The sequence below is a fragment of the Micromys minutus genome (assembly GCF_963924665.1).
Source record: "Micromys minutus genome assembly, chromosome: 6".
In the NCBI taxonomy this organism is placed as follows: Eukaryota; Metazoa; Chordata; class Mammalia; order Rodentia; family Muridae; genus Micromys; species Micromys minutus.
This window is the reverse complement of record NC_137975.1, coordinates 50,125,020-50,143,820: the sequence shown is the minus strand read 5'-3', so window position 1 is coordinate 50,143,820 and position 18,801 is coordinate 50,125,020. Positions and strand designations below refer to the sequence as shown.

Sequence of the window (18,801 nt, the reverse complement as noted above, 5' to 3'; positions counted from 1 at the left end):
CATTTCAGGTGTAAAAAAAATGTGGGAGATTTACTTTTAGCTTGATCTTATTTTGAAGCAATGGATACCATTACAAAGGTTGTATGTCTGAACCTGAAATTCTTAAAAGACTTTTTTAGTTGCATAGAAGAAAAGTTTCTAATCACCTTCTCTAGAAATCTATAGTGACTGGCCATGTGTTTCTTTAACAGAGAGAACAGTGACTAAGAGGACCCACTGCAATGCCAGGCAGAGTCAAGGGGTTCAGCATGTGTGAGCAAGGTCCATACTGTCTCATCAGAACAGGAGCATGAGATTCTCGAGGAGGATGTCCCCGACAGCATTGTAGTTCACATCACATACTGTCACTTAAGGCAGTTTTCATTACTACCCACTAAATTTAAATACTTTTGTATTTTGTGGATGCCCTTGAAAAGAAAGCTATATTTGAACAGATACTTATTTTATATAAGAATTTTTTTTTTAATAGGATAAAACTTAGCTTGGCCAATGTCTGATTGAACTTTTATTAACCTCTGGGGATTAGATGGGAGTTTTCCCTGGTTTAGTAAAACCCAATAAAGAAAAACCTTACTTTCATCTTTCTGGGTCTGGGAGGTCTAATCATGGTGTCCAGTGTGAAGACAAAACAAAATGCCGCGAATAAAGCAAGCTTTTGACATCCTAAGAGTCCCGTGCTCACTGCTCCAGGCCTTAACAGACTGTCATAAACTTAAGGAAAGTGAATTGAACTCAAGACCTTTATCTCCCTAACTCTTAACCTGTTTTGAGAGACACTACAATGTTATTCAGAATATTGCCTCCATGGGACTACATGTTCACAATACATAGTATACAGTGTTTGCATGTTTGGGGCCTCTATATGTCTGCTACCCAAAATTTTCAGAATGTGTCAAGAAAAAATATAATTTTAAATGGCATTTTTTTGTTGTTTTTCTTTGAGAATCTTAAAAGCATTATAGGTCTACCACACCCATGGTCAAGCTCACTTTGAATTATTTTCAGGTTTAAGGATTAAAAAAATGTTTTGACTGTCTAGATATTTGGTCTTATTTAATGTTTAGGTTAAAAGGAAGGAGGGCAAGAAGAAAAAGACCATGTTTAATAAATGTGTGGCTTTGTTTTGTCCTTACTAATAGAAATTTGATGGGCCCTTAAGATTTTGTGGGGAGTGGGTAGGCCTTTAGACAGAGTATCTTGTAGCTCAGGTTAGCCTTGAATTTGCTATGTAGCTGAGTATTATCATGAACTCTTCAGTCCTTCTGCCTCTACCTCCCAATGCTGGGATTCCAGGCATGTGTTACCATGCCCAGCATGAGAGTTTTACTTTCAAACACAGATTTCATTGAGTTCCACATATCTACTTTGCTTTTCTACTCACTATTCCATTATTCTTTGCCTCTCAACATTCCCCTATTACTATCCTGCTATAGTTTCTCTTACACTTTCACCTCGTGATAGCTGTTTACACAGGTGTGTGTGTGTTATTGCTGTGATAAAAGTGATCGATTTAGCTCTAGCTTGATTCCTCAACTCACATGTCCTGAGTATATCTTGTCTTCAGCACACGTTTTTGGAAATAATCATGACAGGAGCTTGAGTCAGAGGCTGGCACTATGGAGGAACGCAGCTTATTGGCTTGCTCCCAGACTCATAGTCAGCCAGGTTTTCTTACACAGCCCAGGCCTCTGCCCACAGTGAGCTAGACCCTGCTACATCACTTAGCAATTAAGAAAATTCCCACAGACACGTCACAGGCAATTTGATGGAGACAGTTCCTCAAATGAGGTTACCTTTTCCTAGGTGACACCAGTTTTGTCAAGTTGTATCACAAGGTTTATACAATCATTTTGCATTTGATTCTTCTCTAAAGTAGAAGTGGCTAGCCTTTAGGACTCTGTGATGTATCTTGGCATTTTGAAACGTTTTTAACCTTTGCTAATTTATAACTCTTGAATGGAGTAGGCACGACAACCATCCTGCCTGTTTTAATGCTGTCTGTAAAGAGCTTCATACAGCATCGAACTCACAGACGTCTAAAGCCTTGGTGCTTGGCTGGCTGTGTTGCTTACTAGCTCTGTGAGCTAACCTGTGTGCCTTAGTTTTGTGCCTACCTCAAAGTATAGTTTCACAGATTAAAGCTTTATAAAGTGTTTTTTTTAATCACAGAATAAACACCATATGTAAAGATTTCCTATTGTTTTGTACTAGAAATGTAAGTTGTAAAAGCTGATGGTCAGGTATACTGATCTAAATCTGCTGTATTTGTAGCTCTGGACCTCGTTCCAGCCAGTGTTCATGCCAGACCTAAGACCCAAAACATGGAAATCCAATTATACAGTGTTGGAGATACATCAGAACAGTGTACCGGCATGCTTTGGTGCTGGCCTTGGATCATGAAATATCCTATTAAAGCCAAGTTGGGCTGAGTGTGGCTCAGTTCAAAGTAAAAGAAGAACTAAGTTTTGAGTATTAGTGACTATATATAAATGCAGTTATATGTATGTTTATCTTAAGTCCTTCCACCCAGTAGGTTGGGTCCAGTAATTCCTCATCTAATTGTTGTATGGCAGTTATGATCTGTGACATTCAGTTTAACTGTCAAATTGGAAGACTCCTTTTAAACTTACTTTGTGTGTTGTGCCTACATCTTTTCCCTTGATTTGTAAAATGTCATGCCAAAGTGCTTATGAAAATGTTTATATAAAGCTTTATTAACCCATATACATCAATACAAAAGCATTGTACTTTAAGGCAATTAACAATTCACAGAACATCTATGTTAAACATTTAATTATTTTTCTTTATATCCTAATTGTTGTAGTTTCAATGGTATTGCATTGGTGACATTTTTATTTCCTGAAACAAGCTCTTGCTATGTTGCCCAGGCTTGGCCTCCAACTCAAGTGCCTCCAGTCTCAGCTTCTAGAACACAGCCTTGCCTGGTCCACTGGTAGCTCTTAAGATTCATTCTTGTTTTATGTGTGAGTCTTTTGCCTGTCTGTATGCATCACATGTATGTATGGATCCCCTGGAATGGAGTTACAGTTGTGAGCAACCATGTCAGTATAGGGAACCAAACCTGGGTCCTCCACAAAACTGACAAGTGCTAAAGCCATCTCTCCAGCCCTGCCCCCAGGTCTTTATGGGATAGAGGTTAATAAGGTCCTGATTTCCTCCTGCTGTAAGTTTACTATATTAGATCCCATCTTTATTCTTCTAGACTGCTTTAGTGATTCAAGGTACAGTGTATCTTGGTGGAGGAATGGTCCTTGTATACTTAAAGAGAAATAGAATATTCTTGTCTATCAGATCCAGTGCTGGTGGTGGTCAGTTCTTGTCTTACATCCTGTGTGTGCACTGGTTCTCTAAGAGAATGTTATGTTAAATGTTTTCTATCTGTATTATTTGGTCTCTTGTGGAGGGCAGTACTGGGGACTGATCCTAGGACTTCCTCTTCTTGGTAACTTAGACATTCTGTCCAGGATGATACTGTTCTACCTGTCTCACTCAGGCTTTATTTAACATATCTATTCCCTCCATCCTTTACCTTCAACTCTTACATCACTTGAGCTGTAGTCTATAAACAGCACATAGCTGGCCTATATTTTTCCTGGACTTTGTCTTTTTATAAATCTTTTTAAGCCATTTACATTTAATGTGATTATATATTTAGATTTAGTTCTACCATCTCATGCTGTTTTTGAGCCTGTTTATCTTTTAGGTGATCCTTTTAATATTTCATTTTGATCTTTTATTATACAGATATATCACTTCATTTTTTGTGATTGATCTAACAAGTGTGTCTATTCTCTGAGCCACAGACATCCACAGCTATGAATGTTGTCCACCACATTTATGCACATCATTGTGTTGTGACATCAAAAAACTGGACATCCTTGCTAGGATAAGATTTTTATTTTTTAAATATCTAAGAGTGAACACTTTCTTTTTTCAACAACTATACTCTCACCTGTTGCCAATTTTCCATATAAGTACTGTAAATGCTCTGGCTTAGGAAGCTCAGCTTCTGGCGTTGAGGGGACTTCAAAATCAGAGGAGCTCTGTGAGTCTGCATGTGTGCTGGTGAGCAGTGCTTTTTCAGGTGATTTCCTGCCACTCACAGTGTCTGGTTCTTCAGTACAAGGGACATCCACTTCAGCTCTGCTTTTCAAATCACAGTAAGCATCTTGTGGACAGAGTACATTCTGTTCTACTTGAGAGGCAGAAATACTCTCTGTGGTTTTTGGTTTGCAGGCACCCTTGTTCAAAGACGAACTATCTCCACCACTTTTCTCTTGGGAAGATAACAAAACAGTATCACACTGGCTGTCCCAGCCTTGACTTCCTTGATCTGTTATATGGGTTGACTGAGATGAATTCTGGGAAGAGATGTGGGTGGATTCTCCATCAGAGTCACTGCAGAGCTTGGGTGAGTCACTGCAGAGTTTAGGTGACTGAGATCCCCCTGTCTCTATGGAGGAAGGTAAGTTTTCCAAACATTCATCTGTGATGTCATCTTTTCTTTTGAAGAATACTTCCCACTGTGGTATGTCTACATCTGGATCAGCATTTTGCTGGGGGAGTGTCGAGGGGCCCAGACCTCCCTGCAGAGAAGGTGGGGTTTCTAACTCTTCTTCACTGTCGCTGTTGGATTCATCACAGTCTATAAAGTTGGCCAAAGAAGGGCTCTGCATACTCTCTGCTTTACAGCATCCCAGGCTCTGTCTCAGTTCAGGCTGGTCTAGCGGCAGTGCCTTCATTGAAAATACCTCGGGGTGAAGAGTTACCTGGTATGGAACTTTGTGCCGTAAAGGTGTTGGTAGAGGGTCATCAAAGAGATCATCTTCTTCCTCTGAAACAAACAAAACAGGTGTGTGTACAGAACAAGGAAAGGGGAATCTGCACTTAATGAAAATAGAAGTGACATTTACCCTTAATTTTAATCTTGGAATTGTGTATAGCACAGATGCCAATATTCAAAGAGGTTGCTATCTGTTGAAAATATAGGTCAGAACTTTGCAAACCTGAGTGACCACTAGATGTCACAGGGCAACATTTTTTAAACGGATTTTGTTTTTAACTATGTATATGTGTGTATATCTGTGTATGAGTATGTGCCATGGATAAAGTGCCCATGAAGGCCTGCCGTCCTATATCCCTGGAGCTGTGTGGATGCTGACTTAAGACTGCCTGTGTGTGGACAATCCACAGCATCTTAACTAAAGGATATGAAGGCCTGGTTAACAAACATGAAGAGAATGAGCTGTAAACCCACAAGTCTAGTTCTAGACGATCTGCTCTCGAGCCCTTTTTATGAATGGGTCACCACCCCATCAAAAAATCTGCTACAGCAAATGGAGCCCATCATAGAAAAGCACAACTGGACGCAATGCAGAAGTCAACAGATGCCCACATGACAGCTCCTGCAGCTATAGCTGTGGAGGGGTGTATACGACTGTCTGCAAATGAGCCGAGAAGTCTGCCGTGAGATGGTCTTTTCTAGAAACGGCTGTCTGAGTAGGCTGGGAGGGCTGTATCAGTTGCCATGTTAGTAAGGAAGGGGGGAGTTTTGCATTGTCCTACGCCTAGAACTACAGATGACTAATGACTACGGAGAAGGATAATTAGCCTCCAAGAGATGAGCCAGCCCCCGCCTGTATTATCCAATGCAAAGTTGTCAGCCCTGAAATCATGTACAAACAAAGCCACGTTTTATTTCTACATATTTGTGCATAGTGTGTACGTGGAACACTAAGCGGCTACCAACTTGAGAGGGATATGGGAAAGACGGGAAAGGGACAGTAATGTAATTTCAATTAAAAGCATCTTTTAAAACTACAGTTTAGAACCCACTCAATAAAATCAATGGCATGCATGAACACACATATTGCTTCTACTATGTGTTTTAAAGTGTTTGGTAGATTTCCACTACAGTGTTTAAATAATACCTGTAAAGACGAGGAGTGATGTGAACTGTCACTACATCACACATTAAGAATGATAAGCAGAGGAATCTAGAAAGGGCAGAACCAAAGATAATAAATATGGAAAAGGAAAACCACAAGTAGAAACGAGTACTAATCAAATATTTAAGCCAGTATTTCGGTCCAAACAAAACTTTAAGAAAAAAAAAAAAAAGGATTCAGTAGATGCCGAAAAGGAACAGATTTCCTTTTCAGGAAGAAGACTGCTGAGTCCAGTGTGTCTCTGAGGAAGTTTGTGGAGTCATCAGGTGAGACCTGATGAAACCTGTGGGGTCTTCATCCAGGAGCAGAGGCCGCCAGCTCTTGAGCACCCTCTCCACTGCACACACTGGGAAGGAAGGCCATGTAAGCACAAGATGGTGGCCAACTAGAAACCATAAAAACTGCCTCACTGAAACTACACTACCAGTCTTTTATTCTTAGACTTTCAGCCTCCAGAACTATAAGAAGTAAACCTGTTGGACTGGAAAGATAGCTCAGTGGTTGAGAGAGTCTGCTCTCACAGAAGAACCAGGCTTAATTTTCAGCACCTACATGGTGGCTCACAATCCTCTGTAGCTCTAGTTCCAAAGCCAGATGCTTTCTGATCTCTGAGGACCCCAGGCACACATGTTGACAAACACACATGGGAGCAAAAGTCATACATAATGTAAAAATGAGACACCCAAGGTAATTTTCAGTTCGAGTATAAATGATTATAAGTATAAAAGAATAGAAGACAGGCCTGGCTAAAGTCACCATCACTTCCTGCCAGTGTGGGGGTGGGGGTTCTAAACTCCAGGGTTCTCTTTGGCAAAGACAGGCTGGTGTCACTTGTAACTTTGTTTACAGATTAAGCTGTAATATGTGTAGAAGATGGAGCTCAAGAGTTGCTTTACATGTGTTCAATAACTAGCATTCCACCAAAGGATGAAATCTAAAGTTGTAACCACCAACTGTGGCTGCTACAAGCCAACAAGGCTTTGCCCAGAATCTGAGGTTCTTGTTTCTAGTCAGAGTTTATCTGTGCTCCTAACTACAAGCAAAGGAGCATTGTAGGAAAGTAGGAATGGATAGAGCAGAGCTGCTTGTATATCCCCACTGCTCTGGCTGATCAGAATGCCCAGGGTGACAACACAGCCTGCCTCACAGCCCACACCAGCCACAGCATATTTCGGGAAGCTCAGAACTATTCTTACCTGAGTCAAGACGAATTGTTCTAGCTCTCTTCAACTTTCCAAGTGGTTTGTACTTTGGTTCAGCACTTTGGGAAGACCGGCACAGAGGCTTTAAGCTGACATAAATCAGAACATTTGAAATTTTATTTTTCTACTTTGGGGAAGGTTAACAAAACATAGCATTACTTAGAGAGATTACAACAAAGCCATAGAGATCATGTGAGCATTTGTGGGACACAGGCAATGCTTAATAAAGAGCCTGTAAAGTAGTAGAGCGGATCATGGAAACAGCACGGTAGATACCGATCCCGTATGGAGGGAACTAACTTCCTTAGCAGATTAAAGCCAAACTTGTTTGCTCTTACAGTTCAGGAAAGAACTTTATCTCAAGACAGGGTTAAGTAACCAGTGACACCTTCTGGCATCCAGGGAGTGGAGACCGCTCTTCCTGTTGATGGCTTTTATTTCCCTCTTGCAGGAATCCCACAAACTTCATTTCCTGATTGCAGAGCCACAGGCTAGGACACAGAAATAAGACTGGATGTGTCTACCCACATCCAGGGCTGTATTACCCACTTTCCTTCAGGATGCCAGAAGCCTTGTGGATCATGGCTGACATAGCAGATAAGAACCATGAAGTTCCCATCCTGACATCTAACTCAGCCAGATTTCCTTCCATTTGTCATCCCTGTTCCCATGTCTGATCTGTCCCATTGACCACCTCCAGAATCTGCTGTTAGTGCTTCTCTCTGGAGCCACACCATTCATTCTCTTTGAGTAACTTCTGCAAAGTGAGGATCATTCTCCACCCAACCCCACACCTACCTACAACAGATTTCCAGGTAGAAATAAAAGAGGAGAATGTGCATTTTAATAAGGACTCCAGATGATTCTAAGTCTATTCCCATTTAAATCTACAAGACAATCTCAAATCTCAGCTGCAGGATCAAGTTCTTAACCCTTGCCTTGCAGGCCAGCATGTTGCTTTCTTTGGACTACCATGCTTTTTTTGGTGTCTAACTCACAAAAAAAAGTCTATTAAAACAGTACCTCATTATCAAGGTAACCAGAGACATCAAAGTGTGCTAGGTCACTTTAAAAAGATCTTGTTTTTATGTCTGTATTCAGTCCTGTGTCCCTCGCGTTTGAGGGTGGGTAGTTCCATGGAGGACAGGACAGGACAACCTCATGGTCCCCTGAGGCTGGAGACACAGCTAGGTGTGTACCTCTGGACATGGGTGCTAGGAGCCAAACTTGGGTCCTCAGGAAGGCCTTTTAACATTTGAGCCATCTCTCCAGCTTACCAGAATTGACCACTAATACCTCATTTCCCCTCCTCCCATGTTCCCCTCCTCCCATGGTCAGAACCTGTATCTCTCTTTCCAGCTCTTCTTCCTTAGTTTCCTATTCTCAGCCCGAGTATTATTCTTCATGCTTTTCTGGTGATTTTGTTCTTTGGGTTTTGGTTACTGTTCTCAGTACCAACTCTAAATCTGTTCTTCCTACCTGTCTGGTCCCAAGAAATCCCTTTGCCCAAAGTCTGCAAAGGCTAGCATCCCCCCCAGGGACTTGAGAAAATAGCTTCTACTTGCTAAAAGGAAGTTTCAGCTCTAGGGACAGACGATCATATCCAAAAAAAAAAGACCATAAAACCCCTCCCAAGGAACAGCCTGGGGATAACCACAGAGATGGAGAAATGTCTCAGGATGGGCCATCTGCCCTGGGCAGACCTATAATTATCTATAGATCCCTGAGAACTCCAACCAAGTAGGCATGAATGAATATTCCTAATATCCATTGATTTTTTTTTTATTCATCTGATTATTTGTTGATTTGCTGGTTAGATATGACTGGTTCTAAAGTGATGTGGCAAATTCATATTCCAAGTAATTAGTGGACAAGATTCCCCCAGGACAAATCCATTACCCACACATTCTGCCCACTAGAAATGACACGAAGACATGGAAATAAAGAGAAGCTCAAAGAAATGTCAGCACAGAGATGAGTCCTAGGGCCACAAGTTTTCAGGCCGAGCAGTCCATGCCTCCCAGCCAACACCAACAACACGAGCTCCCAGCCCAGAAACTACTCACACATCCATGACCTTATCCACAGTGAGGCCGACCGGAATGACATTTGGATATGCATTCACTGGGCAGATGTAGCTCAAAAAATCTTTAATCTAGAAGGAATACAGAATGCACCGGTTATCTGTACAGTGAGAAACGGTGTTCATCTATTCACAGTTCCCAGCACATGGAGCCAGTCTAGACACCTATCTCTGGATGAATGGATGGAGAAGCACCATGCAGAAACAATGGTGTTTTCTCCAGCTATACAGAATAAATTATGTCACTTGCAGGAAAGGGGTTAGAACTAGAGATCGTTGTGCTAGGCAAAATTAGACAAATACAGGCAAAAAGCATTTTGTCTCGTGTGGATCCTTTACAGATACACACATACATGTACAGATGTGTGACAGGCACATGTACAGACACGACAGAAAAGCAGGAGAGGAACTATGTTGGGGAAGGGAAGGAGGAACAAGAGGATCAGAGGAGAAATCAGATGATAGTCCAGTCTGTTTTCTGTGGGAGCTAGGCATAAAAATATATAATGACAACCAATGGGGGCCATTCAGGGAGAGCAGAGGAGAGGGTCAGAAGAGGGCACTGCGGGCATATATGAACAAGTATGAAGATCTGTTTGTATGAACATATCTATTGTATGTGACCACTTGGGGACACATGCAATGCCTAGGTCTCCTTCCCCAGACCCTCCCAGCCGTGGGCTATGTGGGGACTGGGGACTTGCATATTTTAACTTTGTTCAGGTTCCAGTTCCACAGAAAGACCTTGAGTTCCGGACAAATGGGACCTAAAGATTTTGTCTTTTTACAACATGACATCCATTCCTTTGTCTAAGGCCAGTTGCCTACATTTGCAAATCTTCTTCCATGTGAGTTAAAATACAGCTGACTAGCTGGGAGACTGTTCCAGGGCAGGAAGGTGGTCAGGAGTAGATTTAAACACCTACCGTTCTCAATTATGAGAATTCCTGGGGTTCCTGAACCCGCTCGACCTTATTAGGTTTTCTGTCTGGTGGCATACCCCACTATTTCCACAACACCTCCTTTCTGTGACCACAACACACATAAGCCCACAAGGTCTTTAACTATTCCTCTTTCCGTGTACCAATAACCAGCACCAAGGCAACTGCATCTTGGATTACTTGACTTGTTCTAATGCCTATTCTTACCAAGTCCGAAAGCACACAGTGGTCAGCACCCAGGGAAGACACTGAACTCTTCTGCCCCTGCCACCTTAGACTGCAGTCACTAGGTAAGCAGCGCAGCTCATACAAGAGCTCTTTACTTACGGACTGGAGCCCAAGGCCTACACATCTCTCCTAGCAGGCTACGAGGAACAAGCTGCCTGTGCACATGTCTCTAGTGCCAGAGAAAGGGCCCCTTACCCTAAGTCTGAAACACTGGATGCTGAGGTGAAAGCTGTTCTCACGCACACACAAGACTGAAACAGGAAAAGCCCAAGCAAGGCTGCTAGCAGTGCAGGTTGTGTGTGCTCCAACTGAGACAATTGGTCAGAGTGTGTGTGCTTACACATGCATGCATCTATTTGTGTGTGAATATATAATGTGTGTGACTTGAAATACTACGAATACAGACTCCTTTCCTAACCATTCTAAACAATCATAGTGTAAAACATTAACAAGTATCTTGATTTTTTTTTGGCCATGCTGAGAATGTAAACAAAGGAGGAGCCCTGTCAGGATTCCTTAAGAGCTCTACAGCTCAGGTGAACCTCACTAGATCCTGGTAAACTGAGATCTCAGTCAGATCTAAGGCGCAGATTCTTCATTCATTAAACACATGTAAAACGCTGGACCCAGTACCTGGTATTTGGTGAACATCCACTGTCATTATGAAGAACCAAGTTGATCATTGTTGGGATTCTGTAAACCCCACCCATCAATTACCTGCCAGTAGCCAGGTATGGTCCACCCCAGTGACCTGATACTATAAAAGGGGCTGCTTGCCCCCTCCCCTCTCTCTCTCTCTCTCTCTCTCTCTCTCTCTCTCTCTCTCTCTCTCTCTCTCTCTCTCTTTCTCTCTCTCTCTCTCTCTCTCTCTCTCTCTCTCTTTCTCTCTCTCTCTCTCTCTCTCTCTCTCTCTCTCTCTCTCTCTCTCTCTCTCTCTCTCTCTCTCTCTCGCAGCCTTGCTCTCCCCCTTACCCCTCCTCTTCCCCTTCCCTTCCCCCCTCTCCCTCCATGTGCTCATGGCCAGCCTCTACTTCTCTCTCTCTCTCTCTCTCTCTCTCTCTCTCTCTCTCTCTCTCTCTCTCTCTCTCTCTCTCTCTCTACCACCCTCTTAACTCCCTCATGACCTGAATAAACTCTATTCTGTACTATACCGTTGTGTGGCTGGTCCCTCAGGAGGAAGGGATTCCCAACATGGGCTTCCCAGAGGCTGCTCCCTTGTCCCCAGGCCTTGTCGCACCTCCATGGGCCATGGGCCATGTCCCCCCAACTCTCCTCATCTTTTTCATAACATTGGACGTCATCTTCTAACAACATTGGTGCCCCTTGACTTTTAACAACAATAATGACAATGCAAAGACTTCCATCCCTCTGCAGAGGGGTGACTGGGGCACAAAGCAATCAGCATCTAACTCCAAATCAAAGGGTCAAAGGAAGACAGAGGCACAGGGATCTCCAGTAACCATGGAAATAATCCATCCTTGAGGCACTTTTCACAGTTCCTTAAAACAAGTATTTGCCCCCACCCACCTCCTGCTGGACTTAGAGAAACCTGTGACTTCTAAAGGAAGACTGATAAAGGAAGGCCAAGCCAGTCAGAGTGACTCAGTATTCCTTAGAGACAACATGGCCACTGGGAGACAAGAGAAACACCCTCTTTCCATCACTCAAGGTGACCTAGCACCAAATGCTTGCCTGAACAGAGTACAATAATACCTCAAACCTTGTTGCAGTGATTTCTATAAGGCACCATCCACAACGAAGTGTGAACACTGAATCACTGTCCCCAGGGGCAAATGGGGAGGATGAAGTTACAGGGCATCTCTAACAACTTCACTTTTAGCCAACAAGGCATAGCCCTGTGTTTTCAAAATTACTTTCTAAATTAGAATACAAACTATCCTATATCGTTATGGCATTTTCAAAAAGCCGTGTTTTGGTGACTCTACTGTCCCTCTGTTTTGTACAAATACTTCATCTTCTGCTGATTATTTGACACTCAACTCAGAGTGCTCACCACCTTACCTCAAGTCTGAACAAACCTTATCTGGCCATATGTGTTTTCCCTGTGAGGATCATCATAGCTTTCCTATGCTCAGGAACTAGATAGGACATTAGCAGTATGTAGTTTTAAGTAGTGAAATCATACACACTTGCGTGCGTGCGTGCGTGCGTGGTACCCAGAGCCGTGTAAAACTGCTGGGCACAGTGGCACACATCTGTAATCCTAGACAGCCTAGTGTGGCGAGCCCCGAGCCAGTGAGAGAAGCTGTTGAAGAACAGTGGGACGGCCTTCCTTCACACGCACATACACGCACATGTGTATGCACACCCCCCATGCATGTGGCCTGCCCCCTGAGTTAGGAGCTGATGGGAACTCTTACCTCACTGTAGGAGGAGTGGAAAGAGAAGCAGGCTCTGTATGAGCTCTCTCCGGTCCTGAGGGAAAGAAAGCACAACACAAAAGGGCACTGAGCAAAACTAAATGGGGTCACAGGCTTCAACTTCTGAGTAGCGTGCTCCGGGAAGCTCGGCGGCTTCAGGAACTGCTGCTTGGACAGGAGTCAACTTCTGATGTGGAAACCGCTAAGAAGCCAAATCAAGGAGGTCTTGCCAAGGTATGAGGGCCACTGTGGGGGCTTCCATTTTCTCTAAGTCTGCGCTTACCTCACGATCACCTTTGTTTTTCTGGTCCTCTCTCCAAACCACATGGTAGAAGGCTTGATGCTGATTGTGTGGAGAACAGTTTTGGCTTTGGAAGTCATCCCACAGGGTAATCTATTCCACTGAAAACACTCCTCTGCCTGGAAACCAACAAACCAACCCCCAAACACATTTTTTTAAAATCACAGTTAGAAATCTTCAACAAGGCTGCTTATGGACTAAATCGCAAAAGCAATTGCAGGTGAGGTTTTGGACATGAAAAAAATAAGGGCACAAGAAGAGAAGCCGGTCATTCCAAACTGAGAGCGCGTCTGCAGAACACCGCCCTCCATCTGAGGAAAGAGAACCAGAACGCTGGAGAATAGGTTTGTAGCAAGAGGATCCTCAGGCTCCTTGTGGAGGCACTCAGCTGGAAGATCATGAGTCCGAGCCCAGACTAGACTACAGCGGCCCGGCCCGGCTCTGTCTAGAGTGAAGACTCTAAGAAAAGAAGATCAAAAGCAAGCTTTGGGCTGGGGAAGGTGGTACAAGACTGGATGAAAAACTGAAAAGGAAAGCCAACAAGACTGGTCCCAGGTATGCTGGAGTACAGAGCCAGGGGCAGGGACATCTTGGAGAGTCCAGGACAGGATCAGATTAAATGCCATGTGGGGGATGGGGTGAAGGGAATTGAGAGGGGGAAGAGAGCAGGAGAACCAGGTGTAGCAGCCAGAGGCCCACAGGTACAAAAAGAGCAGAAACCAAAAGGGACTACACGGGGAAGGCAGCCCACCGTCTGGGTTGGAGAACTCAGGGTAGAGGGTGGACTGTGCCAGCCAGGAGGGCCCTGTAACAGTAGGGCTGAGGGGGTAGCAGGAACCTGGCTGCCAGATCCAATCTGGTGCTGTTAAATAGGCATCGCAGCAGGTGTCCTGGGCTTGAGACTCAACAACGACTGAGAAACAAAGGCAGGAGGATTCAAAGTTTGAGCCCACCCTATGCTCCAATAGCCTGAATAGACCCAAACCTCTCGGTTTATATTTCACACACATTCTTTTAGTCATCCAAGAGTCTACTGTATGTGTAGCTACATACAATTAAATACATGCATGCATGCATGCAAGTTAGAATATGTAGCCTACCTATCTCCAGGAGTAGTTTCTAATGCGCAGCTGCATCACTAGAAAAAATGTTTTAATTTATATTTATGTGTGTGTGCCTATGTGTGTATATATATATATGGGTGGGTGCCCAAGGAAGCCAGAAGAGGGCATTGGATCCCTGAAGTTGGATTTATAGGCAGTTATGAGCTAGGAACTGAACCCAGGTCCTCTGAAAGAACAACAGGAGCTCATAACCACTGAGCCATCTGTCCAGCCCTTCTGAGGGGCAGCTGTCTTACTAAGGCTTCCAGCAGGACATCCCATGCCGTTGAGGCCCTGTCCTTAAGGATTTGGGTGGATGAAGTGATGTTGCCATCTCAAGACAGCACTGCATGTGCAAGCTCGTGTCGCTGAGGGGACGACGCTGAGGCCATTTACATTTTAGGGAAATTGTGACCAGGCTTGAAGGTGACTAAGTTACTTGTCTTAGGTTACTGTCAAAGACACTAGTGGGGAAGAGGCTACAAATCAGAGGGAGTAGGAGAGGGTCAGAAGACATTGGTAAATGCAATTAAAATTTATTGTATACATACATAAAAATGTAGGGGAAAGACATTATCAAAAAGGGAAAAATGTCAAAGGCAAATTCAAAATGGCAGTCTGGCATTCAGTAACTCGAGAGCCTGAATTACTCGAGAGGTAGAATTACAAAGGACCAGTGAGCAGCCAAGAGCATGGAAGTACTTGGGAATTGCACCAGTCAGGTAAACTCCTTTGAAGTTGGAAGGCGGTTATGGCTAAACATTTATTTTAAGTGAGAAGGAGAAAAATATAGTTTATAAGCATGTACTTTTTGGGGAGTCTCGGTGACAAACAAATAAGCCACCATGAATATATTGGCTTTAACGATCAGCTGGACATAGCACAGACTGGCCTCCACAGTAGGACCTCCCGGTCCATAGACCAGCACAGCTCTCAGACCCCATCAGACAAGTTTTTCTGTTCAGTGGACAATGGTGAACAGAAAAAACTCACAACTGGTCAGAGAGTGGAGTTGTGAGGGAGTAGTGCTCAGCCACACAGGAGACATCTATACGACATCTCCACCCCTGAAGCTCAGGATCATTATGGAAGTGTGCACAGAGAGACTGTGAGAGCCAGAGGCTGGGGGTGGGGGTGGGGAGAAACGGGGGCAGAGGCCAAACAGTGTTGTGCAGACCTGACTAAAGTGTTGCACACATGTGGTCACAAGATCAAGCAGTCAACATTCTAACCAGAGGGAGACGTGTTCAAGAGCCCCCACTCCTGAGAAACTATGAATAGCCCATGGCTTCTGGAAGAGAGAATCAGTTTTCTTTAAGGATGAGGTTCCTGGCAGGTTAACTGTGCTCTAATGGATAATGGCCCCATACCCAGGAATTTATGGGGAGCACAAATGGAACTCTATGGGCTATTAAAACCAACAAGTAAAAATAAAAGGCCATATGCAGGTGGGTCAGTGGGAAATGGGGGTGGATCTGAGAGGATCTGGGGGAAGAGAAAAGGGTAGATATGACCAGAATACATTGTGTGAAATTCTCAAAGAATTAATAATTTGCTAGCTTCATTATAAGTAAATTTTCATTCTCATGCAGAGGAATCAATGTTATGTGAAAACGTAAGAGCCTGTGCCTGTTACCCCTTCTGAAGTTCATGATCCTGGGATGCAGGTAGAGCTGCATGACCTCCAACTGATGGTCTAAGGTCACAAACAGGCTGCCTTCCTCATGTCCATCTCTCAGGTCCCACAAATGATAGACAGGAGTTTCCCACTACCTTTGGGTGGCGGCAGGCGTGGATCTGGGTGTTTCGGTCTGTTGTGAGATGGTGCAGGATATCAGGCATGTTTTTAAACATGTCCAGCTTGTCCACATGAACCTGTGCATAAAAGCAGAGGAAATGCATTTCTAAGAATAAATAGTTTGGGGGTCATTAGACAGGGGTACTGTCCAGAGTGAATAAATTTTCAATTTTCTCTTGCAGTCCAGTCCTGGACTATTTCAGTGTGTGGTAATATCCTGCCAGGATGTCACTAGGAGACGGAGCAGCCAGAAAGGTCTGCCTTGTAAGCATAAGGAATGAGGTTTGATCCCCATCTGGTTGGGTTAATACTGTCCCTCAAGAATCACTTGGTTCATACAGATTGTGCATCTACTGGATGTCAAACTCAGTTCTAAGCCCCAGTAATAGATATAGCAGAGAACAAGGAGGAAAGAAGCAGTCGGGAATCTCCTGCTGGGCCATGAGACAGCTCAATGGGGGAAAGAAAGGTGTGGTAAGCCTGGTGATGTCAACTCAATGCCCAGAACCCCACACAGAGGAAGGAGACCATTTACTCTGTTACGAAGTTGTCCTCTGATCTCTACAAGCACTCTGGTGTGCATGTTACCCCCACAAAGTGCAGCCCACTGTAACAGCCACATGCCACACAGAACAGCTGGTAAAGTAAGACAGTGGGACCTGGATTGTCCTGTCTCATAAAACTTTGCTAGGCAGAGAAAAGCAAGATGCAGGGGGGGGGGGAACAAAACAAACAAACAAAATCTCAAACCTATCTACCCTTGACAAGTTTACAGCTAATAACAATTTAAAGTATTAAAACCAATTATGTCAGGCTGGAGGGATGGCTCAGTGGTTAAGAGCACTGACTGCCCTTCCAGAGGTCCTGAGTTCAAATTCCAACAACTACATGGTGGCTCACAACCATCTGTAATAAGGTTTGATGCCCTCTGCTGGTGTATCTGAAGACAGCTACAGTATATATAATAAATAAATAAATCTTTTAAAAAAATAAACAATTATGTCAGCTTTACTAAAAGCTTGTCTTCTGGGTCTTTCAAAGCAGATGATATTAGCTTAAACTGATACCAGGATTATAAAACAAAATTAAAATTGTAGCATTCTGTGTTAGTGTAAGACCAACAACCACCCCAAAATCATGTCCACTCACTGTGCTGGCTGATACCAAGGCAGGGTGCAGAAAGAACTCAGCACAAATACTCACTTACTGCACGGCTTACAACTAACTTACTCATGACCAATAAGAAAGAAAGGGAAGGGGTGGCGGAAGAGGGAGAAATGGAGCACTCAGTAAAGTCCACCTTTCAAGTATAAGGAACTAAGTTTGATCTCCAGAACCCATACCAAAAAAAAAAAAGAAAGAAAGAAAAAATCTGGTGGCCTGTGCTTGTGACCCCATGGCTCCGGGAGGTGAGAGGTAGATTCTTGGGCCTCTCTTGCCAGCCAGATTACCTGCTGAATTCCAGGTCAATGAGAAACTCTGTCAGTCACATGCACTGTGTGTGTGTGTGTGTGTGTGTGTGTGTGTGTGTGTGTGTGTGTGTGTGTACATATATATGCATGCATAGGCACAAACACACATAGAAAATGTAAGCCAGGTATAGTGACAGGACTATAACCCTAGCATTTGAAGGGCTGAGGCAGGAGGATCATAGGTTTGAGGTCAGTCTATAACGTGAGTTTTCAGACCAGCCTGGGCCATGCACCCACTCCCCTCAGAAAGAGATGAAATGAAGAAGTAACGGTGACAGTGACTTCCCAGACTCTCTACGGCAAACAGGAAGGAGACAGAGTCAATTGCACAAGAGAATCCTCACAGAAGTGTCTGGAAAGGTAGCTGCAGATTATCCCTGAGCTACCTTAGTACTAAACATCACCACTTTCTCTTTGTGAATGCCTGATCTAGAACTCCCCATCTCTGGAAAGGGACTTAGGGAAACTCTGGGATCCACATCAAATGCCTCTCCCTGGCTTCTTTCCCCCAGGGTCAGAGAGGTAGCTTCTACTATTTAGACACCCCTAAAGTTACACCGCAAGTTTAGGGAGGCAAATAGTTACCACCTTTATAGATTACAGAGACAAGGTGTGAAGAAAGAATTTAAAAGACAGGTAAGTGCGTTTGTATATGTGTGTGTGAGATGTGTGAATATTATCACTGCTGTGATGTTAATTTTAAAGGACAATACCACCAATACCTTAATTGCATGCAATACACCCAGACATTACTTGGTTCAAGTTTACTTTTGATACTAGTCACAATCATATTTACTTCATAACCCACACTTTGGGGGAAAAAAAAAAAACACTTTGCCTCTGGGGCACTAAAGACTCTTCTGCCCTTTGTGGGCTGTGACATGCTTTTGTGAGGACATGCACCAACACAAATGAGGGAGAACTCTGAGGGGCCAGCCTCTGCTATAGCTGTTTCTTAGCAGGCTGTTCCCATCTATCCCTGGGTTCAGTATTTGGGGAAAGGGATGAGAAGGGAGGGGAAGGGAGGGGAAGGGAGGGGAAGGGAGGGGAAGGGAGGGGAAGGGAGGGGAAGGGATAGAGGGCCTGGTACCTGGATTCCCAGCTCCTCACTCAGGTTGGTGAATAAATACTCGTAGCCATAAGCTGCCTTACAGTTCAGCCACACAACGTGGTGCGGACTCCTAGTGACCCAGCTCCGAACCAGCTCCAAAATGCCTCTCAAGCACTCCTCCTAGACACCAACAAAATTTGAGACTTTGGAGAAACTCACATAACCCTTTTCCTCTGCGACATTCAGAAGTAATCACATGCAAGGGGACAACA

General features: G+C 43.9%; 1 protein-coding gene across 2 annotated transcripts in view; it reads right to left on the bottom strand.

Annotated features, from left to right (window-relative positions):
- The window catches only part of DCLRE1C (DNA cross-link repair 1C), a gene marked incomplete at both ends in the record, with an annotated part of 32,021 nt that overhangs the window by 553 nt on the left and 12,667 nt on the right, over window positions 1–18,801 (bottom strand). The window contains 8 exons of one of the 2 annotated variants that reach the window (XM_080917554.1): window positions 575–615; window positions 4,502–4,855; window positions 7,166–7,260; window positions 9,238–9,326; window positions 12,805–12,859; window positions 13,088–13,224; window positions 15,982–16,083; window positions 18,569–18,709. In XM_080917554.1, the coding sequence (XP_080773680.1) occupies window positions 575–615; window positions 4,502–4,855; window positions 7,166–7,260; window positions 9,238–9,326; window positions 12,805–12,859; window positions 13,088–13,224; window positions 15,982–16,083; window positions 18,569–18,709 (1,014 nt within the window). Of the gene's footprint in view, window positions 1–574; window positions 616–3,923; window positions 4,856–7,165; window positions 7,261–9,237; window positions 9,327–12,804; window positions 12,860–13,087; window positions 13,225–15,981; window positions 16,084–18,568; window positions 18,710–18,801 lie in introns of those variants that run through there. The other variant, XM_080917553.1, reaches the window with a different exon arrangement.